Source organism: Lagopus leucura, unplaced genomic scaffold (assembly GCF_019238085.1).
Source record: "Lagopus leucura isolate 7727_CA_CO unplaced genomic scaffold, USGS_WTPT01 Super-Scaffold_100026, whole genome shotgun sequence".
NCBI classification, from domain to species: Eukaryota; Metazoa; Chordata; class Aves; order Galliformes; family Phasianidae; genus Lagopus; species Lagopus leucura.
The window spans coordinates 4,906,715-4,928,110 of record NW_024962277.1 but is presented as its reverse complement, the minus strand read 5'-3'; the positions used below and the strand labels follow the sequence as shown (position 1 = coordinate 4,928,110).

At 45.9% G+C, this 21,396-nt stretch overlaps 1 protein-coding gene across 5 annotated transcripts; it reads right to left on the bottom strand.

Annotated features, from left to right (window-relative positions):
- Positions 1-784: 784 nt before the first annotated feature.
- On the bottom strand, positions 785-17,944 carry CARD19 (caspase recruitment domain family member 19). 5 transcript variants are annotated; one of them, XM_042880247.1, is made up of 6 exons: positions 17,837-17,944; positions 9,880-10,022; positions 8,366-8,519; positions 4,645-4,704; positions 2,625-2,696; positions 785-1,231 (listed from the first exon to the last, which is right to left on the bottom strand). In XM_042880247.1, exons 1-6 carry the CDS (start codon positions 17,850-17,852, stop codon positions 1,119-1,121), a joined length of 558 nt encoding a protein of 185 aa, XP_042736181.1. In that variant the 5' UTR covers positions 17,853-17,944; the 3' UTR covers positions 785-1,118. The 5 variants fall into 5 exon arrangements, with proteins under 5 accessions (XP_042736181.1, XP_042736180.1, XP_042736183.1 ...); XM_042880246.1 differs by lacking the exon at positions 17,837-17,944 and adding an exon at positions 16,600-16,698; XM_042880249.1 differs by lacking the exon at positions 17,837-17,944 and adding an exon at positions 16,600-16,698 and having other exon boundaries at positions 4,663-4,704.
- Between the last annotated feature and the right edge of the window lie 3,452 nt (positions 17,945-21,396).

The window sequence follows — 21,396 nt, the reverse complement described above, 5'->3', positions numbered from 1 at the left end:
CTCTTGAGCAAGCAACTGAAGAACTACCCCCTGACAATGCCACTTCCCACTGCCATTTGTACTGAGCCAGGCAGGACCATGGTTAGAGTCATAGATACTGCATGCTTAACTTGCAGCCCTGTCTCCCTGAACCACCCTCGAGAACTCTGATCTTATTCTGTTTGTTGAAGATGCTATTTGCAAGTTTTCCAGGTTCCAACTTACAGACGAAAAACATAAAATCAAAATGGCATCATGAGCAACCTCAGGCTCTCCAAATAGGTAGACATATTTTTGGCCATTAAAAAAAAAAAGTCAAATTTGACATCCTTGCAAAACACTGTAGATTTCTTGGATGTACAGTCCCCAGAACACCCCACTTGGAAAAGACAAAGCCAAATCTGAGAAGTCTTCTTAGTAATTTCAAGTGCTTCAGATCTGACCTTGCAGTCCCCCAGAACACTCCTGGGCTGGGTGCTGGCCTGCATGAGCTCCTGCGCAATCAAACCGTGGTGTACAGTTGAACCCAAGCTGAACAATGCAGGTGGAAGGATGCACAAAGAGGAGGACTACAACACATGGCAAGGACACGTGTATGACTAGGCATACAGAGGTAACTGGCACTGAAAAGCTTTGCAGGAGCCAGTGCCCACCTGAGCTCAGGTAGTAAATATAAAGGATTCAGACAAAACAGACAGTCCTGAGATAGAGATCAATTTCTTAGTAAGGCTTTGAGTGTGTGTGGTTTTGGTTTTTTCTTTTAAGTGCTTTTCTTAAATTAATTACCATAAAAGACAGGCTAGCATTCGTTAAACAGTTGTGTTCCTTCATTCCAGTATAAAATACACATATGCAAACCCGTGATCAGATAGGATATCGTTTCAGAGTTTGTGTTAAAAATACTTTTATCCAAATGATAAATATTTTAAAATAAGCATTTACAAAAATAAATGGTCCATTCCCACAAGGAAGGACATATATAGCTGCAAATCTAAATACATCTTGAGGCAACACAATTATTGATGAAACTAGTTAATAAAATCTTTGGTATGAGAGTATAGTACATTAATATTCATGCACCGTTGTCTTCCCTTGGCAGACACACTGTACAGATGTCTAAGCGAAGAGGCAGCTTTTCCTCAGTTTCTTGAGATGTCTTCCAAATACAGCATACAAATTTTTCTAACATGTCTTCCTATGATAATAGGAGAAAAACCCAAGATTCTCCTGGATCTTCCTATTACTTTTGCATCTAAAACAGAAATGAAGATGGGAGGAAAAAGAACATAACACAGTTAAATTTCATTCTAGCTAGCGAGCAGCATCTACAAAAAATAAAAATCAATACAAAAATTACTCTAGAGGAAAGCCTGTTTCCTTCAATATTGCATGCATTGGCTGCCAAGGCAGGATAACGATGAATACCAGCACTGCTGCAATTGTAGACACACACAGGAGCCGACTGAGCTAGGGATGGCAGCAGTTCTGCACCCAAGCATTGCCCTGAGCAGTGTGAGGACCTGGCTCTGGTGGCCATTACTGTGGGGGAACAGAGACACTGCATAGGTACAGGAAAGAGAAACAAAAGCTGAAAAGACTCGGAACAAAAGACCTGGGGAGCTCTGGGGACTGGGGAGCTCTGGGTAATTAACTGGGATCAAGGGAAGTTACAGGAAGTTGTCTGGGGTTCTTTATGAAAATGCTGGTACTAAAACAGGTGAAGGAAGACAAAGGCAGCTAAGAAAGCAGTAGGGTTAGCCTATGCTATGGCCTAATGGTTCCCTTTTAGTCTTAAATCCTGACTCGAGAGAAAGTCCTGCAGAGGGACTCAGATCTGGGAACGAAAGGGAACACAGCCCAAACATCCATGAGCTGGGCTACAGATCAGGGTCAGCAGCCCACAGCTCCTGGAAAAATGTCAGCAGCAACACCCAACCGTGACTGCTGTGAGCAGGAAATGAGGAGCAGACGGCACCGATCCAACATAAGTTTGAGTTCTGCTCCCCACCTACCACACGAAGTCTGACACCTCCCACACTGCAGAGGCACAAGAGGATCCCCCTGCACCAGCTGTCTGTTCCCACTGGTGCTGGCTCACCAGAGTCAACCCAGGAACAAGTACCAACACCTCTCTGCTAAGAGTCACCCTCTGGAAGAGCAGCAGGCAGGACTAGGAAATGGAGCAGGTATCTACAGCGTGATGCAGAAGCTCCCAGTCACCAGGCATGGCAAACACCCAGCACTGCAGGGTGAACACTGCAGCTGCTAAGGCTCAGTGACTGCACCAAGTCCCACCGCTGCAGATGGTCGTGGCTCCCCAGAGGTGTGGGACCAGCAGGTTTGGGCTTCCCTTCTGCCTCCGCCTCGTAGCTGCTGGGAGCCATGACCCACTGCCATAGCAACAGGAGCTCACATGATGACTGACTTTTAAAAGAGCCCCTGTTTGTGGCATCCTCTGTCGACAAACAATCCATTATTTATATCTCGGCATGTCTGAAGTGCAGTTTGCATCCTAACCTCATTAATGAATGATGACACCTTGACCCGCTCTATTAAGTAAGCTGTGTTAGACTGAGAAGCACACTGCTCTCCCCGTCACAAGCTGAAGTAAGGCAATCAACAGGAAAAATACCAGGGTAGATTACCTGAGTTACAGCAATACCAAAATAAGGCAAATCCTGCTGCTGCACTGAAACAGGCGAGGAAAAACACTGGGCCTAGAGAAAATGGAAAAGGGGACTCATTAAGACAGAGCAGAGAAGTGAAAGTTTATCTCAGTTCATAAATCATCAATTGCTGTTCATATGCATAACTAAGCGTACTCAAATGAGGTTAACACATTCACAGTTATGTATGTGCTGTAGCTAACATACTATGAAGAACATTTATTGTACTGCAATTAGTTTTTATTACAGTTACTTTGACACCATTCATTGTTCATCTCTGTTCACCTGTGTTCTAGTCAATGGAAGCAAGAGTCTTCTGAGGCATTTTCTTAGCCTAAAACTTGGTGTAAAGAAACCCTTTAAATACTACAACCAAATAGTAACGAGATCACTGGCACATAACCCACACAGTGCAGTGTCTTACTCCAAAACTTGCCTCTGTTGGGTCAGTGTACTGCCCACGGGGAAGAAGTATTGTGAAAATACACCACAAGATAACTACAATTCCATACAAGCAAGTTGTTAGGGTTTTGTATGTTCCCTTTCTTTGCTTTTGCCTACCACTGAAGTTGCTGCTTTCTCTGAATCCTGTTGCTCCACTGGCTTCAATCACACCTCACCGTCCTTCTGTACAAAGCGTGTATGATCAGGCTTCATCAAAACAGCAAATGCCAGAGAAGCAGAACAGAGCTGATGCCAGAAGCCCAGGCACTGCCAAGCATCAGCTCCGTTGCCTTGTTTGTAATTAGCACACAGGACTCACTTGATTCCTGTGGCTATATGTCTCACTTATTCCAATAGCATTTGTGCATGCCTCCATATAAAATGGAACAGGAAAGGACTGTGTGTGATTATATATATGTATATATATGTATATATACACAGATGTTCCACAAATGATGCTTCCATGACAAAAGCAAATATTCTTGTTCCTGTTCACAATTCTGAAATGCAGCACCTCACACATACCTCAAACAAATCTCTCATTGGAAACACTGCTTTAATGTGCCTGCCTGGAATTACACACAGCTTAATGCTGATGCTCAATGGAACCTTTCTAATTCATGCTTATCCATTAACGAAGACCTCAAAGATTTATATCTGCCTCTTTATCATCTAATATTCCATTTGTATTTATGACTTTGCCATGACTACACCTACATTTAAACTGCACCTGTCAGTCCAGACTAATGAGTCAGTGGAGCCAACCACATTAGAGTATTCAAGAAATAAGCAACCAAACAAAACCACACAATGAGTTACAATGTGTTCATTTCAGCCTTCTTCCGAGGCAAAAAACTGTCACAGAAGCTTATATAAGACTCTTGATCTCTCATAATCAAATGGAAATTTTTAAATAAAACATCAACTAACATTTAAATGAGAAAAAGGTCACAATGAATTAAAAAAAAAAAAAATTACATCTTTCTTTCAGTTTCTTTCATTCTTCAATTCCTTTTCAAAACATCTTCTAGTGACTAAAATTACTGACCTCCCTCTAATCTGGGCATTGAGAAAGGAAGAGGAAGTAAGTTTAACATGTTATTCTACAGCAGATATACCTAAGTTTACTCTCGCTCATCTGTTGTTTTGTTGTTTTTTGTGTTTTGTTTTTTCCCCAAAGGATTTGTAATTAAATTGGAAGCTTAAAAGAAAATAAAAAAAAACTTGAAAGCTATTAAAAAAAAAAATCACAGCAGCAGGATAGCCTTTACTATTCAAGCATTGGAGAAATCATAGTAAATGAACAGCTTAGCTAAAACAGCACAAGTAAAAATACCACTGTAAATATTGATTAAACTCGTCTCTTGAATTTCCTGGCACTGGCTGCCTCAGCAGCAGCTCAGTAAGCTTCCTTCCATTCATTCTGCTTAGATGGTGACAGTAAAGACATCGTAAAACAAACTATGTTACATGAAATGCAAATTATATAATAAAATAAATTGCATCATAATCTGAAAAGCCATTCCGTAAAGTGACACTGTGTGCATTTATTTACCCCTGTCATTTAGCATACATTTCTCCTTGTCAGTGTCTATCTCTGCGGAATCTGTGGTTTCTAGAAATAAAAGCAACATATCAGAAGTTAGTATTCAGCTCAAGCAAACACAAACATAATAAGCACATGCAAAATACCACACGGCCAAAAAATACCTCTTTTTGACATGAAATATTGGCTCCTCCAGAAGTAAATCATTGCTACACTTACACCCGGGTGTATATTGATCAGAAGACAGCCACAGGTCATTCGAATGCACCATGAACAGCTGTAAGGAGCTGCAGCAGCACCTCCCATCTGCTTAAGCCCTGCCTACAGAAGGAACATTGCATACAGCAGCTCTTGGATTCACACACGAGGGACACCGACTGAAAATCCCTGGCACACTTGATTACTTCAGAGCAGTCAAACTGCTTCCCAAGTGAGGAAAGCATGAAGTACTCCTTCTGCAACGCCAGAAACTTGTAGCGTAACACATACAAAACATTTGTGGGCCAAAGCACACGCTAATCTGAGAACAACCTTCTGATTGAACGTACCACCACCCTTTCTGTTCTTGAGTAAGTCTCTGGGCATTGGCATATATGGCAGACGGAGCCCTTGGAACAAACTGCTTGGCACATATTGCTTACCCAAATTCTGCTCTCGGCTAAATACACATACAGTCTCTTTTGAAATCTGGAGGGACTACATACTAACATTTGGCATAAGTAGTTTTGGCCTCTAGATGACATTTTTCTGTGAACTCAAGTAGAAAAGGAGGTTGACCTTAAGCTTTCCAAGAGTTAGCAGCAACGAAGCCATTTAGTTGAAACACAAGAATTCAGAAGGCAGCAGTATTGCTAGGTCTCTTCTTTCACTTAGAGACCTGCCATGAAGGTGTACTCCAAGCTAATCCTCTGCACTTGTAGGACGAAGGAATAACAAAACAGCCTTTGGAAGCGCTTGAGACAGGACAGACATCTAGGCTCTCCTCAGGCATGCCAGGATGGGTGAGAGGACACTAAGGAAGCTGCTGTGGAGTAAAGTACCCAAATAGTATCTGTGCTTCACTGGATCAGGCCCAGCCTGATTCTCCTCCATTTCTGCATGTCTCCCATCCCGTGAGGGGGGACAGCATGGCTCTCCTGCAGAGCAGCAGCATTGCAACCACTTGGCTGCACACTTGGGAGCCACTGAAGGAGAAAGAATTGCTGCAGAGCCTCCCACAACGTACTCTGTCAATGGCAATCACACATGCAGACTGCGTGTTTTGAGGGCAGTCTTCTCCAGATAACCTAGCACACAATTCCTCACGCTTCCAGCTCTGCACTCCTGTCAAGCTACCATTGGGCAGAACTGAGCGGATCCTTTATCCTTCTAGTTCGTGTAAAAACATTCTCTGAGTCACATGGAAAACTCATTTGGCTTCAGTAGCTGCGACAGGGTCTGTGCCGTGTGCCTTCTCCACCCTCTAGTGGGAACTCGTAGACATTGCTGAACATCTCACTTCCAACATTGTATTCGAGGCAAAGAAACTTTGTTCTTGCACAAATTTTGAAGGTTTTGTTTGTTTTTTAAATAAGAACAAAATCTTTGAAAGATTCACCTGTGTGAAAAATACTTTTCAGATGCACAGCTGCACGTAATCTATGGCATGCAATCTATTTTGTCCAGGCCACAGATCACCAGTGCCCCAAAACATTTCCAACAAGCCTGCTTGCTTCAGTTGGACCTGTGTCCTTAGAACGAACTCCCCATGTTAGCAGTGACTGTTCCCTGGGGTCCCTTTGCAAAATGCAATAGCAGCCAGTGGTTTTGGGGGACCACAATCAGTCTATTTTTAAACTAATATACTGATCCCTATTGCTAAACCAGCCTGTATCAGTCACCAAGGTGCAAAGCTGAGCATGCTTCTGCTCTGGCTAACAGCACTGTGCAAATTTCCTTTCTGCTGCCTGTCCAGCTATGACAAGAGCAAATGCAGTGGGAAGAGTCTTTGTCTCAACATCACACAGCCTCCAGCAAGGGTTTTATGGGTACAGATGACCTTGGGCACAGCTATGCTATTACGAGCACCCAGCTAACTTCTCTATGGGATGTAGGCAGGACTTGGCTAAGATAACTTAAATCTCATTTTCAGAAATGGCTCAATAGTCAAAAGTATTGAATATTAACAGAACTTAAACCATCAAAATACTCTTAAAATTACGTTCTTAGTTGCTGTTAATTACTAAAGACTGTCATTCAGTCAGTTTGGCAGAAAAACCTGTGGCTCTACACCTCTCCCTCAGGTGAAAATGACAGATTCACAGCTATTTGATCGAGGAGCCTGTTCCCTTCCCCCTATGGGCATGACTTCTGCAAGGTGATCAGCAAATTACAAGCATGCTTTAAAGCTGCCATGAGGCTGAATCCATAAGGTCTCCCTGTTCAGTATGGTTTGGGTATGGAATTTGGAAAGCTGAGGCAACTTGGCAGCCTGTCTGTGCAGGTAGTGAAATGGTGTAGTCTCCCAGCTGTTTTCTCTTTGTGTTAGATAGACACAAACCTTTTCTTTCAACACAAAAGGCTAAACAAGGCTAGACAATGTTGTACATTAAAAAGTCATTACAATTTTTATTTTTATTTTTTGTAATTAATATGCCACAGTCTAGAAATAAAGGAGATACAATTTTTTTGTTTGCTTTTGTTGGTGGTAGTAGCTTTTGTTTTGCTTCTTTGTTTTTAAAACCTGTTGACTTTTGGTGCAACACTTTGCATCTAACTGGAGCTTGACCCACATTGCTAAAATTTCCCCTCAGCACATAATTGACTTTCTAATAACTAGAGATCAATTGTCCAGTGAAGCAATAGAGCTGTTAGACCGTTTATAAGGACTTTTTATACTACAATCCCTATGCAGCTTCATTAACTTAAACATAGACCTTTTCCTCAAGCTGCTCAGGTCATTTCCGTGTGCTGGAGGCCTGAACATACTTCCCATGCATTTGGAACACCGCTCTTTTCCTCCAGATCAGTAGATGATAAAGTAAAACCAACACATAAGAAAGTCAGGCTTGATACTTTTCTTTAGAGAAATGAGCTCCTTTGTGTATAGAGTCAAACTTGTATGTATGTATGTACCTCAAAAGCATTGAGGCCCAAACATGTACATATTTTTGGTGGGCAATTCTATGGACATCAGTCAGGCACGTGAACTGCACAAAATACGTCCTGCATTTAATGTCATGGAGATTGGTGTCTCTGTTCTGCATCACAAGGACCTATGAATGAAGCATGATTTAACAATGTGGTTGCTTCATCTTCAACTGGACACAACTGGACGATCTATGTATTGGGGAAAAGGCAAGATTCCCAACTGTTGGGTTTTTGTGATTAACAAATCTGAGGTTACTTTACTGTAATGTTCTGATTTGCTACCAATTAGAGTAAGCATAGTGAAAATAAAAAAGCCAGGAGGGGACAACCATTACGTAGAGGAACTGTCCTTCATATGAGTGATATTGCTATCTTACATGTAGAAATTGAGCTGTTTCAAGGGCACAGACTCGTATTTCAAGGCTATCAAAGAATTTCAGACGGCCTACACCAGCCAACAAAGAACAACTATGCAGTCAAATCCACATATGGGGGATAAATAAATAATCATTTAAATAATCTGAACAAAAGAAGTGAAATGAGGTTTCATAATTCACTGATGAGGAAATAGACAACTCAGTCAAGTTACAAATCAACTTACTCAAGATTTTCCTGCTTGGCAGGTCATTATAGAGCTGTTCAGCATTGATCTGTAAAGCCCTGTAAAATTCCTGACAGTGTCTCTCTCCTTTCTTAAGAAGGTGCTTTATCAGATCTGAGAGCCTGGTATGGAGTGATGCCTTTGGATTCCTGAACTGTAAGAGAAAAGCACTCATCAGAAAGGAGATTACAACAGCTAGAGAACAATTTCACATTATTTTATGGTATGACAGAGAATTGAGCCCATTTTATATTGCCAAAAACAATGTGCCAGAAAATTAAGGGAACCTATGTATACGTTGCATGGGACACTTCAATACGCTGAGCTCCATCTGGAAGCATCTCTTGATGGTGAGCACATTTTCTCTGCCTTTCCTCTTTTATTTTTCCCTAGTAAAGTGACAGCTACTCCACATTTGATGTTTCTCCCCATTCAATTCAATACTTGCCACTCTACAATTTGATTCTGACAGCAAACAGAAAACATGAACGTACACCCTATGGAATTCTAATGTTTTCAGGTTTTCCCTTAGTTGCCTAGTGGTGATCACCCAAAAAGGTATTTTATACTGATGACATTAGTCACAATATTGGAGTGTTCATCATCCCAAGACTACACATTTGATTGCTTCCAGCACTGCTGCATACCCAATGCAGCGTTTATGAATTCTCATTACTCAAGCACCATGGCAAGCAGCTGCAGAAGAAAGCTCTTTTTTCTATGGTCTAAAATATGATGAATTCTAGAAGACATTACAAAGAGAATGAAAATGTGCACTCTACCCACATCAAACCGATCCCAGAGTATCTGGAAAGCGACCAAAACCATTCTCAGCAGAGCATTAGATTTCATACCAGTGCAGCAGATAACATTTGCAGTACATTTAGTTAGGATCAATTCATTCTCTAGGGGGACAGGAATACAATGTACCTGATACAACACGCCTTATTCTGACAAAGTTCTCACAAGGTCAAATGAATACGGGAGGATGGTAAGCTTCTCAAACTGTCAATAGAGTTGACAGAAATTTCCCTGGACCTATAGGAAAGCAGTACATTTATGTCTGCTAAGTGTAGAAATAAAATAAAGATATATTCTTTTCATATTTATTTTGAAGCTCCTGAGCAAAGGAGGCCTTTCTCCATATATAGTTACGTTATTAACTCCATCCATTTCTCAGCTCCCACACTTATAGCTGGGAAAAGGGATCAGTGGGGTGAAGCAGCAACTCAGCACATGCACGCCAAATCCATCCTTTGAGCTGCTACCTACAGAAAAGAGGTGGCCTTATCTGGAAAGTTAGGGATACAATTTTCTTAACACAGAGGCACACTGTGTGAAGACACATTTACTAATCCCAAAAGTGCTTAAGGTCTGCTAATATCAGTTCCAATTAAGCTCTCCCCAAGGAGATGGGGCAGACTGTGTGCTTTTTTAATTATGTGGACAAAAGGGTCCTAGACAGCTCGCAGAAAAACAACAGAACATTCAGAGATGGAGTAAAATTAAGTTACCTTTTCCGCTTCTGTATTGGTAAGAATTTGGGGGTAGACTCTGTTAAGCTGAAGAATAATTTTATCAACCACTTGCTCATTCAGTCGGCTATTGCTTGTAAGAAAATACATGTCGTGTTGCAGCCGGTGACAATACGACTGATCTAGAGACAGAAGAACACAAAGAACAAACCACAGTAAGTACTTAGCAAGCCATTTTTAAATCGTGTACATTTCATTTTTCTAAGAGTGGTTAAATACCTAAAATACACTGAATTAATACCTAAAATCCAGTAAATTACCAGCAGATAATTCTGGAAAGCTGACCTGCAGCGCAGCTGTGTGCTTCAGAGATCCATGCACTCAAAATTACAGGTACCCAAATTCCTGGCAGTCACCTGAGCATCTCTGTCTTCCCAAAGGAAGAAGCTTCTAAACCACTTGATGTCAGGTACTGATGGATACCTCAAATACATTGACAGCAACCATCCAGTCCTAAAGTTAAGTCACTGAAGGCTTTCTACCATTTATAAATAGAAAGTTCGACTGCACAGTTTAAAAATAAGATTTTATTAAAAAAAAAAAAAAAAGATGGAAATGTGTTTCATAAAGTAAGGTTCTCTCTTAGATAGAATGGCAAAAGGTCCATATTATGTGACTGGAACATAGCACAGGGCTGGTCTTTGCCTGCTGCTGAGGACCTGACAACAGCAGGGCTGGTGGTACAGGATGGGAGGCTGGGAAGCTGGGCACAACAGGGTGAAAGATGCACCAGTATCACCCAACCACCAAGAGTCAGTGATGCCTTTTGTCTAACAGGAGAAATCAGCAATTTGCCCTGTGTAAACAGCTCAGAACATTAGGAACAAATCTCTGCTAACATGCCATGAAACTGTTCAGAGAAGGCAAACTTCCCTTCCACATCACCTGGGAGAGGGGAGAACAAGCATTCAAAAAGCAGTAATTTTTTCTTACCATGACAGTACACTCAAATACACATCTCACTAAAACACCTTTTTTTTTTTTTTTTTATTAACCTGGCCATCTGCAAATACATGAATCAAGACTTGCTGTCATTTTGGACACAGTTTCCAATTTGATAGTAATGGATTTTGTAGGAGTTCACCTCTTAGCTGATAGCTTTCCCTACAGCACAGTGTTGTGCCACTATGAAATTAAAGACACAGACATGTTCAGGTAGGATTACTGTGCTCACATTAGATTTAGAAACAGAACCATCTGTTACAATGCCTGAAATAAGCATTAAAACACCGAACCTGCATGAGTGTGCTCCACCAGCTCCACTGGTCACCAACCCTGGAAGCACACACATCACACCTGATCTGCACAAACCCCTCCATTCAAACTGAACAGAGTAAGAATGCAGTGCCTTCCCCATACTTAAAGCACACACATGGGTTTATGGTATTTTATGGCATTTTATGGCATTTTATGGTATTTTTTAATGGTATTTTGGCTACCAGAATAGACCATCATCAGCTCTCTGTGCCCTGTGATTTAGAGAAGATAAACAAAAGAATGAAGGGAAAAAAAGCCAGAAAACAAACATGTGATGCACTGCACCTTTGCAAAGCCCTTGTCCTTCCCATATCATGTTTGTTAATTTTGTTACATCCCCCTTTTTTTCTGCACGTTTGTAGCCCTAACTGCACTTACAGGAAAGGGTTCACAAGAATCTGGCATCATGATCACTGTGAAGTCACAACTTCTCTAGAATCAAAGTTGCTCCCACTCAAATAAAGGCACGCGGCCGTTGATACTGCACAGAGCTGCAATTCCACAAGCACAAAAGTACTTCAGTTCCATTCTCTCTTTGCATACAGACACGTCTCATTTCCATGTGTTTCTAATTCCTAGCCTTTCTGCTGCTGGCTCTCAAGGCAGCCTCACAGCAAGCTGTTAGAAACACACTGCGCTATTTGCTCTGCAGTTCCCTTTTGCTGCAACAAGTTCAACACTATCTGACTCAGGGCTGAGATCAAACATCTCTTCAAACCCACTCATCTGGATGCACTACAGGCTGAGGTGGGGACCAGGAGACACTGATAGGGCATCAGGCTCTGTCAAGTTGTCTGCCCATGCCAATACATTGTGGGGAGTGAGGTGCATCTCGCTCGCTACCTCCTTCCTCCTCTGCATCACTTGCATGATCCACAGCGACACTGGATGTCATAAACAACTCTGTTCTTTCTGCAGCCTTACAAAAAGCACGTGTTAAATTGAGGTCTAACAAGCTAGAGAAGAAATTTAACTTCAAAAAACACCTTGACATTCAATCAACAAACCACAGCAAGTACCAAAAGAACAACAAGGTTCCGACAGATTGAATGTATCTCAGTTTGTAAAATAACAGCAGCCCTGATGTATCATCTCTGCTTCCCACACACTCCATCGCTGCCTCATCATTGCTGATTCCATGCAGGCAGCACGTGGAAGTCTATCAGCAGCAGCCACAGCAGTGAAGCTAATTGTGACCAGCTGGAGATCATATTTGAGCTGACACTCTTTTCTGAGCAGTCAGGAACGCGGTGTGTCCTCGTGGCACATCTGTACAGATTCACTGAATCATCGCTGGTCTTATCAAGGGCTTTTTGCTGCCATCTGAAACCCGCACGCTCACACACTGCAGATTGCATTACACTGCATAAGCCTCACTCAGATTTTCTGGGTGTCTCCATTTTCCTCTGATCTAAGCCAAACACATAAGCAAAGAGTGAGTCAATGCCCCCTGCAGACAGTGCTACCTGTGCCATCTGAGGACATGCCTCAGGCCTGGCTCCAGCATCTGTGTGATGCGCCCCAGCCTCATGGGATGCTCCATTCTCTGCATCCTGCAAAGACACTTCACACACCTGTACCACTGCCTCCCCACGTTACTTCACTCTGGGAGGAGGGACTGGGCACAAGGTTTAAAACATTCTAGTGAGATATCATCATGCTCAGCACCGCCAGAGCAAAAACAAAGCCCAGCTCCTCCCCTGCCTCTTCTGAAGCCCGCCAGCTCTCCTCTAATTGGAGAAGTCTTTGCTCAAACAACAGAGCAATGGCTGTGTTCAAGTTTCTGGTACATACACCAGGGAAGAGAGAACACACCACAGAACCACCAACCAGTGCACCAGCTGCTAAATTACAAAATAATAATAATTACATTAAAAAAAAAACAAAACCAAACACAACACAAATCGTCACTGATGCTAATGGCTGAGATGCAGCACCCTGCCCAGGGGTGATAAGGATATCTAGGAAACACACACATGCATTTCAGACTCCCACGTGCTGCTCCACAGCCTTGCTTGCCCCAGCCAGCTCCTGTCCCCGCCAGTGCCACCAGCAGCACAGTGTCCCGAAGAGATGACAGCTACTGAAAGGAAAATTCAAAACCTTCATGCTATGACAACTTTGTTTCTAAGCCGTAGCCATACCAGCATTGCAAGGATCATCAGCCCTTCAGCCAGCACTTGCCTGAGCAGCAGAACTGTGAGACTGGGGTCTCAGCCACAGCACATGGCACTGTCAGCTGTCTGAGGCCACATCCTGCAGCTCCACAGCCAGCTGCACAGCCCACAAGAGGAGCAGGCACCAGTGGGGGGCAGCCAGCCCGCAGCACGGGTTGGAACTGGATGGGCTTTAAGGTCCCTGCAAAGCCAAGGCATTCTATGACACGCCTCTGCTCCTCCTTCCAAGGGAGGCTTTCTGGCTTACCAGCTTTCTGTCAAGAGACATCAGATGAATGCTGGGGACACCACTAGCATGACTATCAGGTTACAGTGGCAGTCAAGAACTGCTTGGTAGCTTTGTTTTTGCTTATTCTTTCCTTAGAAGACTCCAAATAGCTCGCTGTATAAGGAACAACAAACAGGACAGAGCACACTGGATTTTTGTCTTTGTGTACACTCTTCCACATCCTACTTTTGCTGCCCTTTCAGATAAAAAAAAAAATGCATATTCCTATGGACACATCACCCATAAACTGCACCCTTAAACCTACACCTAGCATGGTTTAAACAAAAAACAAGCAGAATTTCAAACTTGTAGGCCTGCGCTCAGCCCTTCCATGCTCGATCGCTGCAGTGAACTGTGCTCCCTGCTCCAATCCCAGCCTGGGCCCAGGGGACCTGAAAGAAGCCAGAAGCTGTGCAGGTGGGCATCCCCAGTGAACCACCATATTGATATTTGCATAAGGACTTGTGATACTGCCTCTTACCACTGTATCTTTATTATGGTGTTGATCGCTGGTTATTCTCCCTTAGTAGCCTGCCTCCTTCAAGTTACCAAACAGACAGATGAGATAAAGCAGATAAAATTTCAACACAACAAACAAAACCCCAATAGATCTTCTTGTTCATCATGCACACCATTCATAAACATCAGTTCTAGAAACTCCAGCAGCATCTGCTGGGCAATGCAAGGTCAGGTTGCAACTTCCTGCAGAAATACCCGATGATTTTCAAAAATGTCACAAAGCTGAGCTGATAATTAAAACCTTAAGGCATGTGACCAACAAAGTGCACATGTCTCTGCAGACTCCCTGCTAAAGCATCTCAGCAAAATTTTAGCTTTCACACTCATCTAGTTGTTGGCTTTCCCCCTTCAATAGCCCAACAAAGGGGCGTGGAGGACTTAAGAGAGGAAATCTGACTGCAGGGAAGTTGCCTGAAATGATCAAACTTCACTGTTAACCAAACCCCTTCCCCAAGAGGAGCGATGGCTCTGCTCCCCAGGCCTGGAAGTACAGAGAGGTGGGAGGCACCAGGCCCCCTCCAGGCCAACTGCTGCTAACTGTGAGTTCGTTGCCAGACAGCGAGAGTCCTTGATAGCAACCTCGGTAACTCAGCATTATCTGACTGTCTTCTAAAAACAGAAAAAAGCAAAGCATTAAATGACTCTTGAGAGTTGAACGTGGTGCTTCCTTATACACTTTCCTCTACTCCATGTAAGAGGTAACCAGTGGGCCTTTGGTAAGCAGAAGCACGGCGCCTTGCAGCTGCTTGATCCTAATGAGCAGGAGACTGCGACCCGGTGTCAGTGGCACACTCCCCTCAATCCCGTGTGCCAGCTGAGCTGTGGGATCTGGCACACAGCTGCTGCCTCGAGGTGCGTTCTTCTGCCCACGTCCATTACAAATTCCCCACTTGCAGTGGAAAAATGCATACGCTTAAGTTCAAACCCACGCTTATTTCCATTCAGCAACCACGAGCCTCAGCACAAGCTCACACGTCCCGTGGAGCCCTCGCGTCCCAGCACCAGGCTCACACACAGCCCGGCATCGCCGCGCACTTGCCAAGGGCTTGAGGTTTACGCAGCACCGCCGCTTCCCGAATGCCACCCTCAGCCCGGTGACTCACGGGCTGTGACTCACAGACGAAAGCCAGCTCCGAAGCTGCAGCAGCTGCAGGGGTGGCCCCAGCGCGGGGATCCCGAGTTTACAAAAGACGGCGTTGAGAAACGCGCGATGGCACAGGTGAGCGGCTGCACGCCAACGGAGCGCCCCGTGCGCTGAGCCCGGACACGCAACGACGGGGCTTCCGAGAAAAAAAATACAAATAAACTTCCGAAAAACACACGAGACCGCCAGCAGAACACCCGGCACCGCCGCGCCGGGAGGCGGCTATCGGGACGCGACCGGCGTCCCCGAAGCGATGCTCCCGCAGACCCCATAGCCCCGCACTCACCGAGCATAGCGGCCCAGCCCGGGGCTGCGGCCCTTCCTGCCGCCGAGCGCTCCGGGGCCGCCCTGGGGCCGGGCAGCACCGCCCCGTCCCGCCCCGTCCCGCGCCACCGCCCCCGTGCGGCCGCCGCTGGGGCCGTGCTGGAGCCGTGCTGGGGCTGGGGGCTCAGTGCTGCGAAAAACACTTCGAGCCGGCGTTAAGCGCCTCGTGAGAGCCGAGAGCAGGAATTCACACTCCCAGCTGTGAGGTTTGTAACGATTAAATGCAGAATTAGCACGGCCACGATTTGCTTTTTCCACAGATAGTTTAACTGTTCAAATCCCGGATATAACTTCTTCACGAGGAAGCACAGGAACTCTGCGTGTTTTAAAGCTCTCATTAGCACAACATTCCATAAACATTTAATTACCCGTTGACTCATGGAGGCAATGTGCCATTCCTGGCTACAAACCCTGCAGAGAAGCAAGGCTGAACCTTGGCTTTGCAAACTACGATAAGGAGATACATTATTTATTACTGCAAGCTTATTTTCTTTTACTGAAAAATCTGATATTTTTGTAACGTATGGGGAAATCCTGCATCCTCATATGGCAAAGGTACAGAATGAGCTGTGAGCAGCTCCCAGCACCGCAGCATAGCCTGGGACAGCTCTGATGAAGGCAGCACATCCCAAGCTCTACAGCACCCCCAGGCATCACCCATCACTGCCTGCCCTTCAGCCTGAGGCTATCCCCTCCGTGTTGTATGGGAGCTGCCTGCAGCACAGGGTTCCTGCAGCCCATCTTGCCACGAGTACCTCCACTAACAAACAAACCCCACGATATGCATCCTACAACTCCTTCCTAAAAGGGAAGCAGCCTCCTTACCTTTAGAAAGATTAAGAATATAGAATAAAAAACTCATTGAAGTATTTTTAATATTGCAAAATACGGCGATGTTTATGGTGCCTGTTCTTGAGAAAATGGAAAGGGTTCAAGCATCCAGAGTTAGTGGCATTTACCTTCAGGAAGTCAGATTTTCTGAGCAGCATGAAAGCAGATTTTTGACTTACCACTATTATTACAGCACATAGCACAACCTTGACCTTGTTGTGGCAACAGAAAGAGGCATTGTCACTTTATGTCTCCTTTCACCACACTCTTAAGGCTATTTCACCTCTCTACTGATATACTGCAGCAGTGGGAAAGCACACACGGTGACACATGGCCGTGTCACACAGCCACTCATAGCACTCCCCTGGCACCTCCACCAGCACCTCAAGGGCAGAAATGGAAACACCCAGCGTGGCACAGAGCAAAGCCTCCCCCATGAGTACTGAGCATGGGGTGAAGCCGAGCTGCCAGGAGAGCTGCAGCATGCACTGACTGGAGGTATTTTTGTCCCGTCAGCTCTGATGATGATATGGGAACCGGTGGTTAAATATAGCTCCTGCTCACACCCATGGCATGTATGCCTCTGAGCCTCCCCTGCACAGTGTGGCTTGGGCTCAAGGTGCCAGGAGAAACGTGGCCATGCCCCACTCACACAGCACTGCGCTGGGGTCCTGGTAGCACTGCCCACTGCATCCCCTCCTGAGGTCATCGTACCGTGGGATAGTGTTGGTCAGAGGGGACCTTAAAGGCCACCATCCAGCTCCAAGCCAAGGACAGTGCCCGTGGCACTCAGCACAGGGCTGCGCCCCGTCCTCAGGACCAGCAGCAGCGATGGGCTGGTACAGTCAGCTCCACAAACCCCTGTGCTCTGGGCGCAGATCCCGCGTGTTCCCGGCGCACCTGAAGGCAGCAACTGCTTTCAAAGCACAGGGACTGCTGGAGCTCGGAGCTGGAGCTCGGCTCCTTGGCAGCCCACCCCGAGCTGCTCCAGCGCGGAGGGCAGCCGTGCATTTCCTGTCGGCTGATCCAAAGCCGCGGCTGTTTCCTCCTGCTTCTTCCCAATCTGTTTATTTATGGAGTTATTTTATTTGCTAAATGTTATACCCTTGCCGAGGCAGCCCCAGCACGCAGTGTTTTCTTATTTATCTGTTAATTGTTACATTGCAATCCGACTTGTTATTTTCCCACGACCGAACGGGAATGGATCCCTGGCAGTACAAACTCTCGTGCTTAAGGAAACGCGAAGAGACGCGCTTTACAAGCTTCAACTGCACGCTGTGCTCCCTCCGCCAAGCCTGAGTGCCCGGCACGCAGGCAGCCCCGAGCAGAAGCCCCAGAACCCCCGGCTTCACCCCGCAGCCCCCGAGCAGAAGCCCCGCAGCCCCGGGTCGGGCCGGCACGCCGGTCGGCACTCACGGCTCCGGTAGAGCATGGCCCATGGGCGGCGCGGAACGGATCTCTCCTTGCGCCGAGGTCAGGGCGGCCTCGAAGCGAAAGGAAAAGCCGGGGGGGGGAGCTGCAGAGTCGAGACGAGACGAGCCGCCCCCCCCCCCCCCCCGCCGCCTGCGGGCTGCTTGGGTTGGGCGCTTTTTTTTCTCTCTTCCTTTTTGGCTCCGCCGCAAGTCTCAGCTCTTTGCTCCCTGCCCAGCCCGGCTACTGGCTGCAGGAGGCTTGTTACACAGCCTACGAAGATGCTCCGTTGCTTGTACACAGGATAACAGTCGATCACACAGTGGTCTTCAAAACCACACAACTCAATATCTGATCCCTTTTAAGACAGAAATCAAATTATATATGAGAAAAATGCTCAGCCCATTATGTTCTCTTTTTTTTTCTTTTCTTAAAGCACTGAATTGAACAGGTTGCCTGAAGAGGTGGAGGTGCCTCATCCCTGCAGACACCCAAGGTCAGGCTGCTTGTGCTCTGAGCACCTGATGGAGCTGCAGGTGTCCCTGTTCAGTGCAGGGGAGTGGGACCAGATGGCCTTCAAAGGTGCTTTCCAACTCAAATGATTCTGTGATGACTCTATGAATTCTCTGAAGGCAGGAAGCAAATAAGGCCATTTGGGTATCCTCCCCTTAAAACAGGTGAATAAATAAACTGAGGCTGAGAGAGCTGCTAAAGTGAGATAGAGCTGAGTGCTGAGCACAGAGCACAGCCCCTGCCCGCACTGTGCTCACACTGCAGTTACCACCCTGCTGAGCTCCACCTGACTCGGGGCCAGGGAGGACAGAAGGATGCCGTGCAGTCACGGGTTTGGGAGCGATGGGCGCAGCCTCCAGCTGCAGGCACCTCCTGTGAGGACACCAGCATGCACGGCCATGGGGCTGTGACCTTGAGCACACAGCCTAAGCGCAGACGTGCTGAAGTGCCAGGGACCCAGGAACAAGCTGCTCAGCTCTGCCTTATGTCAGATGAACTTTCATTCCCTGCTTGCTGCTCTGCCAGAAGAGTTTCACGTTTCCCCCACTGCAGCGCATTCTAGCACTGGCTAGCACAAGAGGAGACTGCTTCTGAAACATCCTGCCTTGGAGAGGGCTGGGAACTGCAGCATTCCCATCAGCTGATGCATTCTGGTTGTGGCCCTTAGCCATGGATAGTGGTGGGGTGACTGCACGAGAGCCTTTCAACACACTCCGTAAAGCAGCCTTCTTTGTAACAGTTCTTAAAATATAAGTAAGAAAGGTCACCTCTCCCTGTTACTGAAGGAGGGAGTGGCCCAGGTTCCTTGTATCACACAGAGATGTGCAGAGGAATCTCAGAAGCTACTGGCCTGGCATGCTGCTGAGCTTTATGCTTGGTCCTTTTAAGCAGAGGATTCAATTAAAGTTTAAAAGTTGTGCTGTGTGACATTGTAGATATAAAAAACAAAAAGTTGAGCAAACAATTTCTATCTGACACTAAGGTTTAGCAGATTCACTAGTTCCTGTGCTTCCAAAGCCTCACTGATGACCAGGATGTTTGTGCCTCTTGCCCGCTCCAACCCAACCCCAAGCTGTCCCAGCCCCCAGGCTGACCCCCAACAGTGGGTACCCAGCTGGATGCTGGCATTTCCAGTACTGTCGTGGAAAGCCCAACAAAACAACATTCACTCTGCGGCAGCACTCTGGTGTCCATCCATGCTTCCTTGATCCACAGCTCCAAATGTATCCTTTGCCTTTTCCCAGCCACAGCAGACAGCTCAGGGCCATACGGGCACTGCCAGGCAGTCTAGCAGCAGGAGCCAGGCTTCCTCCCAGCCAAGTCAGCATCATCAAGGAAACCAAAGGGACTTGTGATTGTTTCTGTTGTTGTATACCTCCAGTCTGAAACTCCTCCCATCAAACACGAGAGTGGGACACCTACATATTTTCATTCGGAAGCTCCGATTTTCACATCAAACTTACATTGCACGTTAAGAAAACAAGCAGTGAGAGCTGTGCCAGGGCTCACAAAACCCACAGTGCTGTGCTGTGCTGTGATGAGGGCTCCCCATCTCTGTGACCCCAGGAAGGGCTCTGCCAAGGGTGGGGTGCAGGGCTCCATCCAGCACTGCATAGACACTGAGCCTTCCCAGCATGGCAAACAGATTCTCTTTCATTTGTTCCAAAGAGTGGATTTTCATTTAAAAGGATGTCAGGATCAGAAGCTTTCCTACAGCAAACAGCGTGTCAGCTGGCTTAAAAACCAGTCCCTCATCAGTACTTAGCTTAAGATCTTCAAAACTATCTCTTAGTTTTCTGCAAGCAGCCAAAGCTGAGCAGGAGAGCAGTGCAGCAGTCCCAGCAGAGCTGTCTGCTCCAGGAGAGCAGCCCTAAAGCCCAGGGCAGGGAAAGAAAATGAGCAGTACTCTGACAAACACAGCTGGCAGGTTTTTCATCTGCAAGGAATTATCCTATCATCAAGGAATTATCCTATCATCCTGCAATGTGCAACGATTCATTTCTGAGCACCTCTGCAGGGAGGGGGCTGCACTGTGCTTGTGTGTGCAGTTCGGGGTGTTTCAGTTGTTCCATAAAATGCACATGGAAATGCACTTCCTTTGGAGCAGAAATGGGAACCTGAACCTGAGATCACTGGCTGCCAAGCATTTAAGGGTTAATAAGCATGTGTACTTAAGCCTATATTATAGGTTCTCAGCTGCTTTCATCTCCCTGCACAGCGCTCCTTTTCCTCCTGACAATAAATAATGTTTATGTGAGCAATAAAACCAACTCCAGGGGGTGCAGCTGTCATAAACTGAGCACAGACCCAGAGGGAACGGAGCCACAAATCTCATGAAAGACAGCATGGGTGTTGTTTCCTTATCCTGTTGTAACTGTGCTGCCTCTTGGATTAGACACCTGAATAAATGCCAGTGACTGGTGCTCTGCGCGGAGGCACTGAATGCACCCACTCGTACTGCTGCTTCCTGTGGCCTTCTGTGCCAACTGATACTTCAAGCATACATCCTGTGCTCTTTGTGGCTATCAGAAGCACCTTTTCCCTGGCACTTCTCGTGCTTCTCAGCTCTCCCCTTATTAAAGCCCTGTTGCGCCTTCCCCAGCCTTCCTCGTCCTTCACAATTTCCTGAAGCTGCAGCAATGATGGTTCAAATTCTGCTTTGCTAACTCATTACTACTTTTACTTCCATCATGGAATCAGATTTACCCAAACACCTGCTGTCTTCTTGCTTTACTCTAGTCTGCAATGTCACTGCTGGGTGAAAACTCACTGGGTAAAGCAGCAGCAGCTCCTCAGGGCTCCTGGACCAGCTGGGGGTCTGCGACTGTGCCCTGCTGCACCACTCCATCCATGGCCTCTAAACACAGAGCAGTGCAATTAAGCAGTAAGGCCTCCCTTTTGCAGAACAAGAGGGGCTTTTAATTAAAAAACATCTTACTGTCATTCTATCATACCGCTGTGTAAAAATATGGGGGATTTTTCTTCCTGATATATTTACAATAAACACGGGTTAAGGAAGGCATAATGAATGTGTAATTATCACCAGTGAATTT

Coding starts and splice junctions, on each gene's coding strand:
- CARD19 (XM_042880246.1), bottom strand. Junction 4,705..8,365: donor GCCAAGCAGGAAAATCTTGA/GTAAGTTGATTT, acceptor TTTTATTTCTAG/AAACCACAGATTCCGCAGAG. Junction 2,697..4,644: donor ATGTATGCTAAATGACAGGG/GTAAATAAATGC, acceptor CATTTTCTCTAG/GCCCAGTGTTTTTCCTCGCC.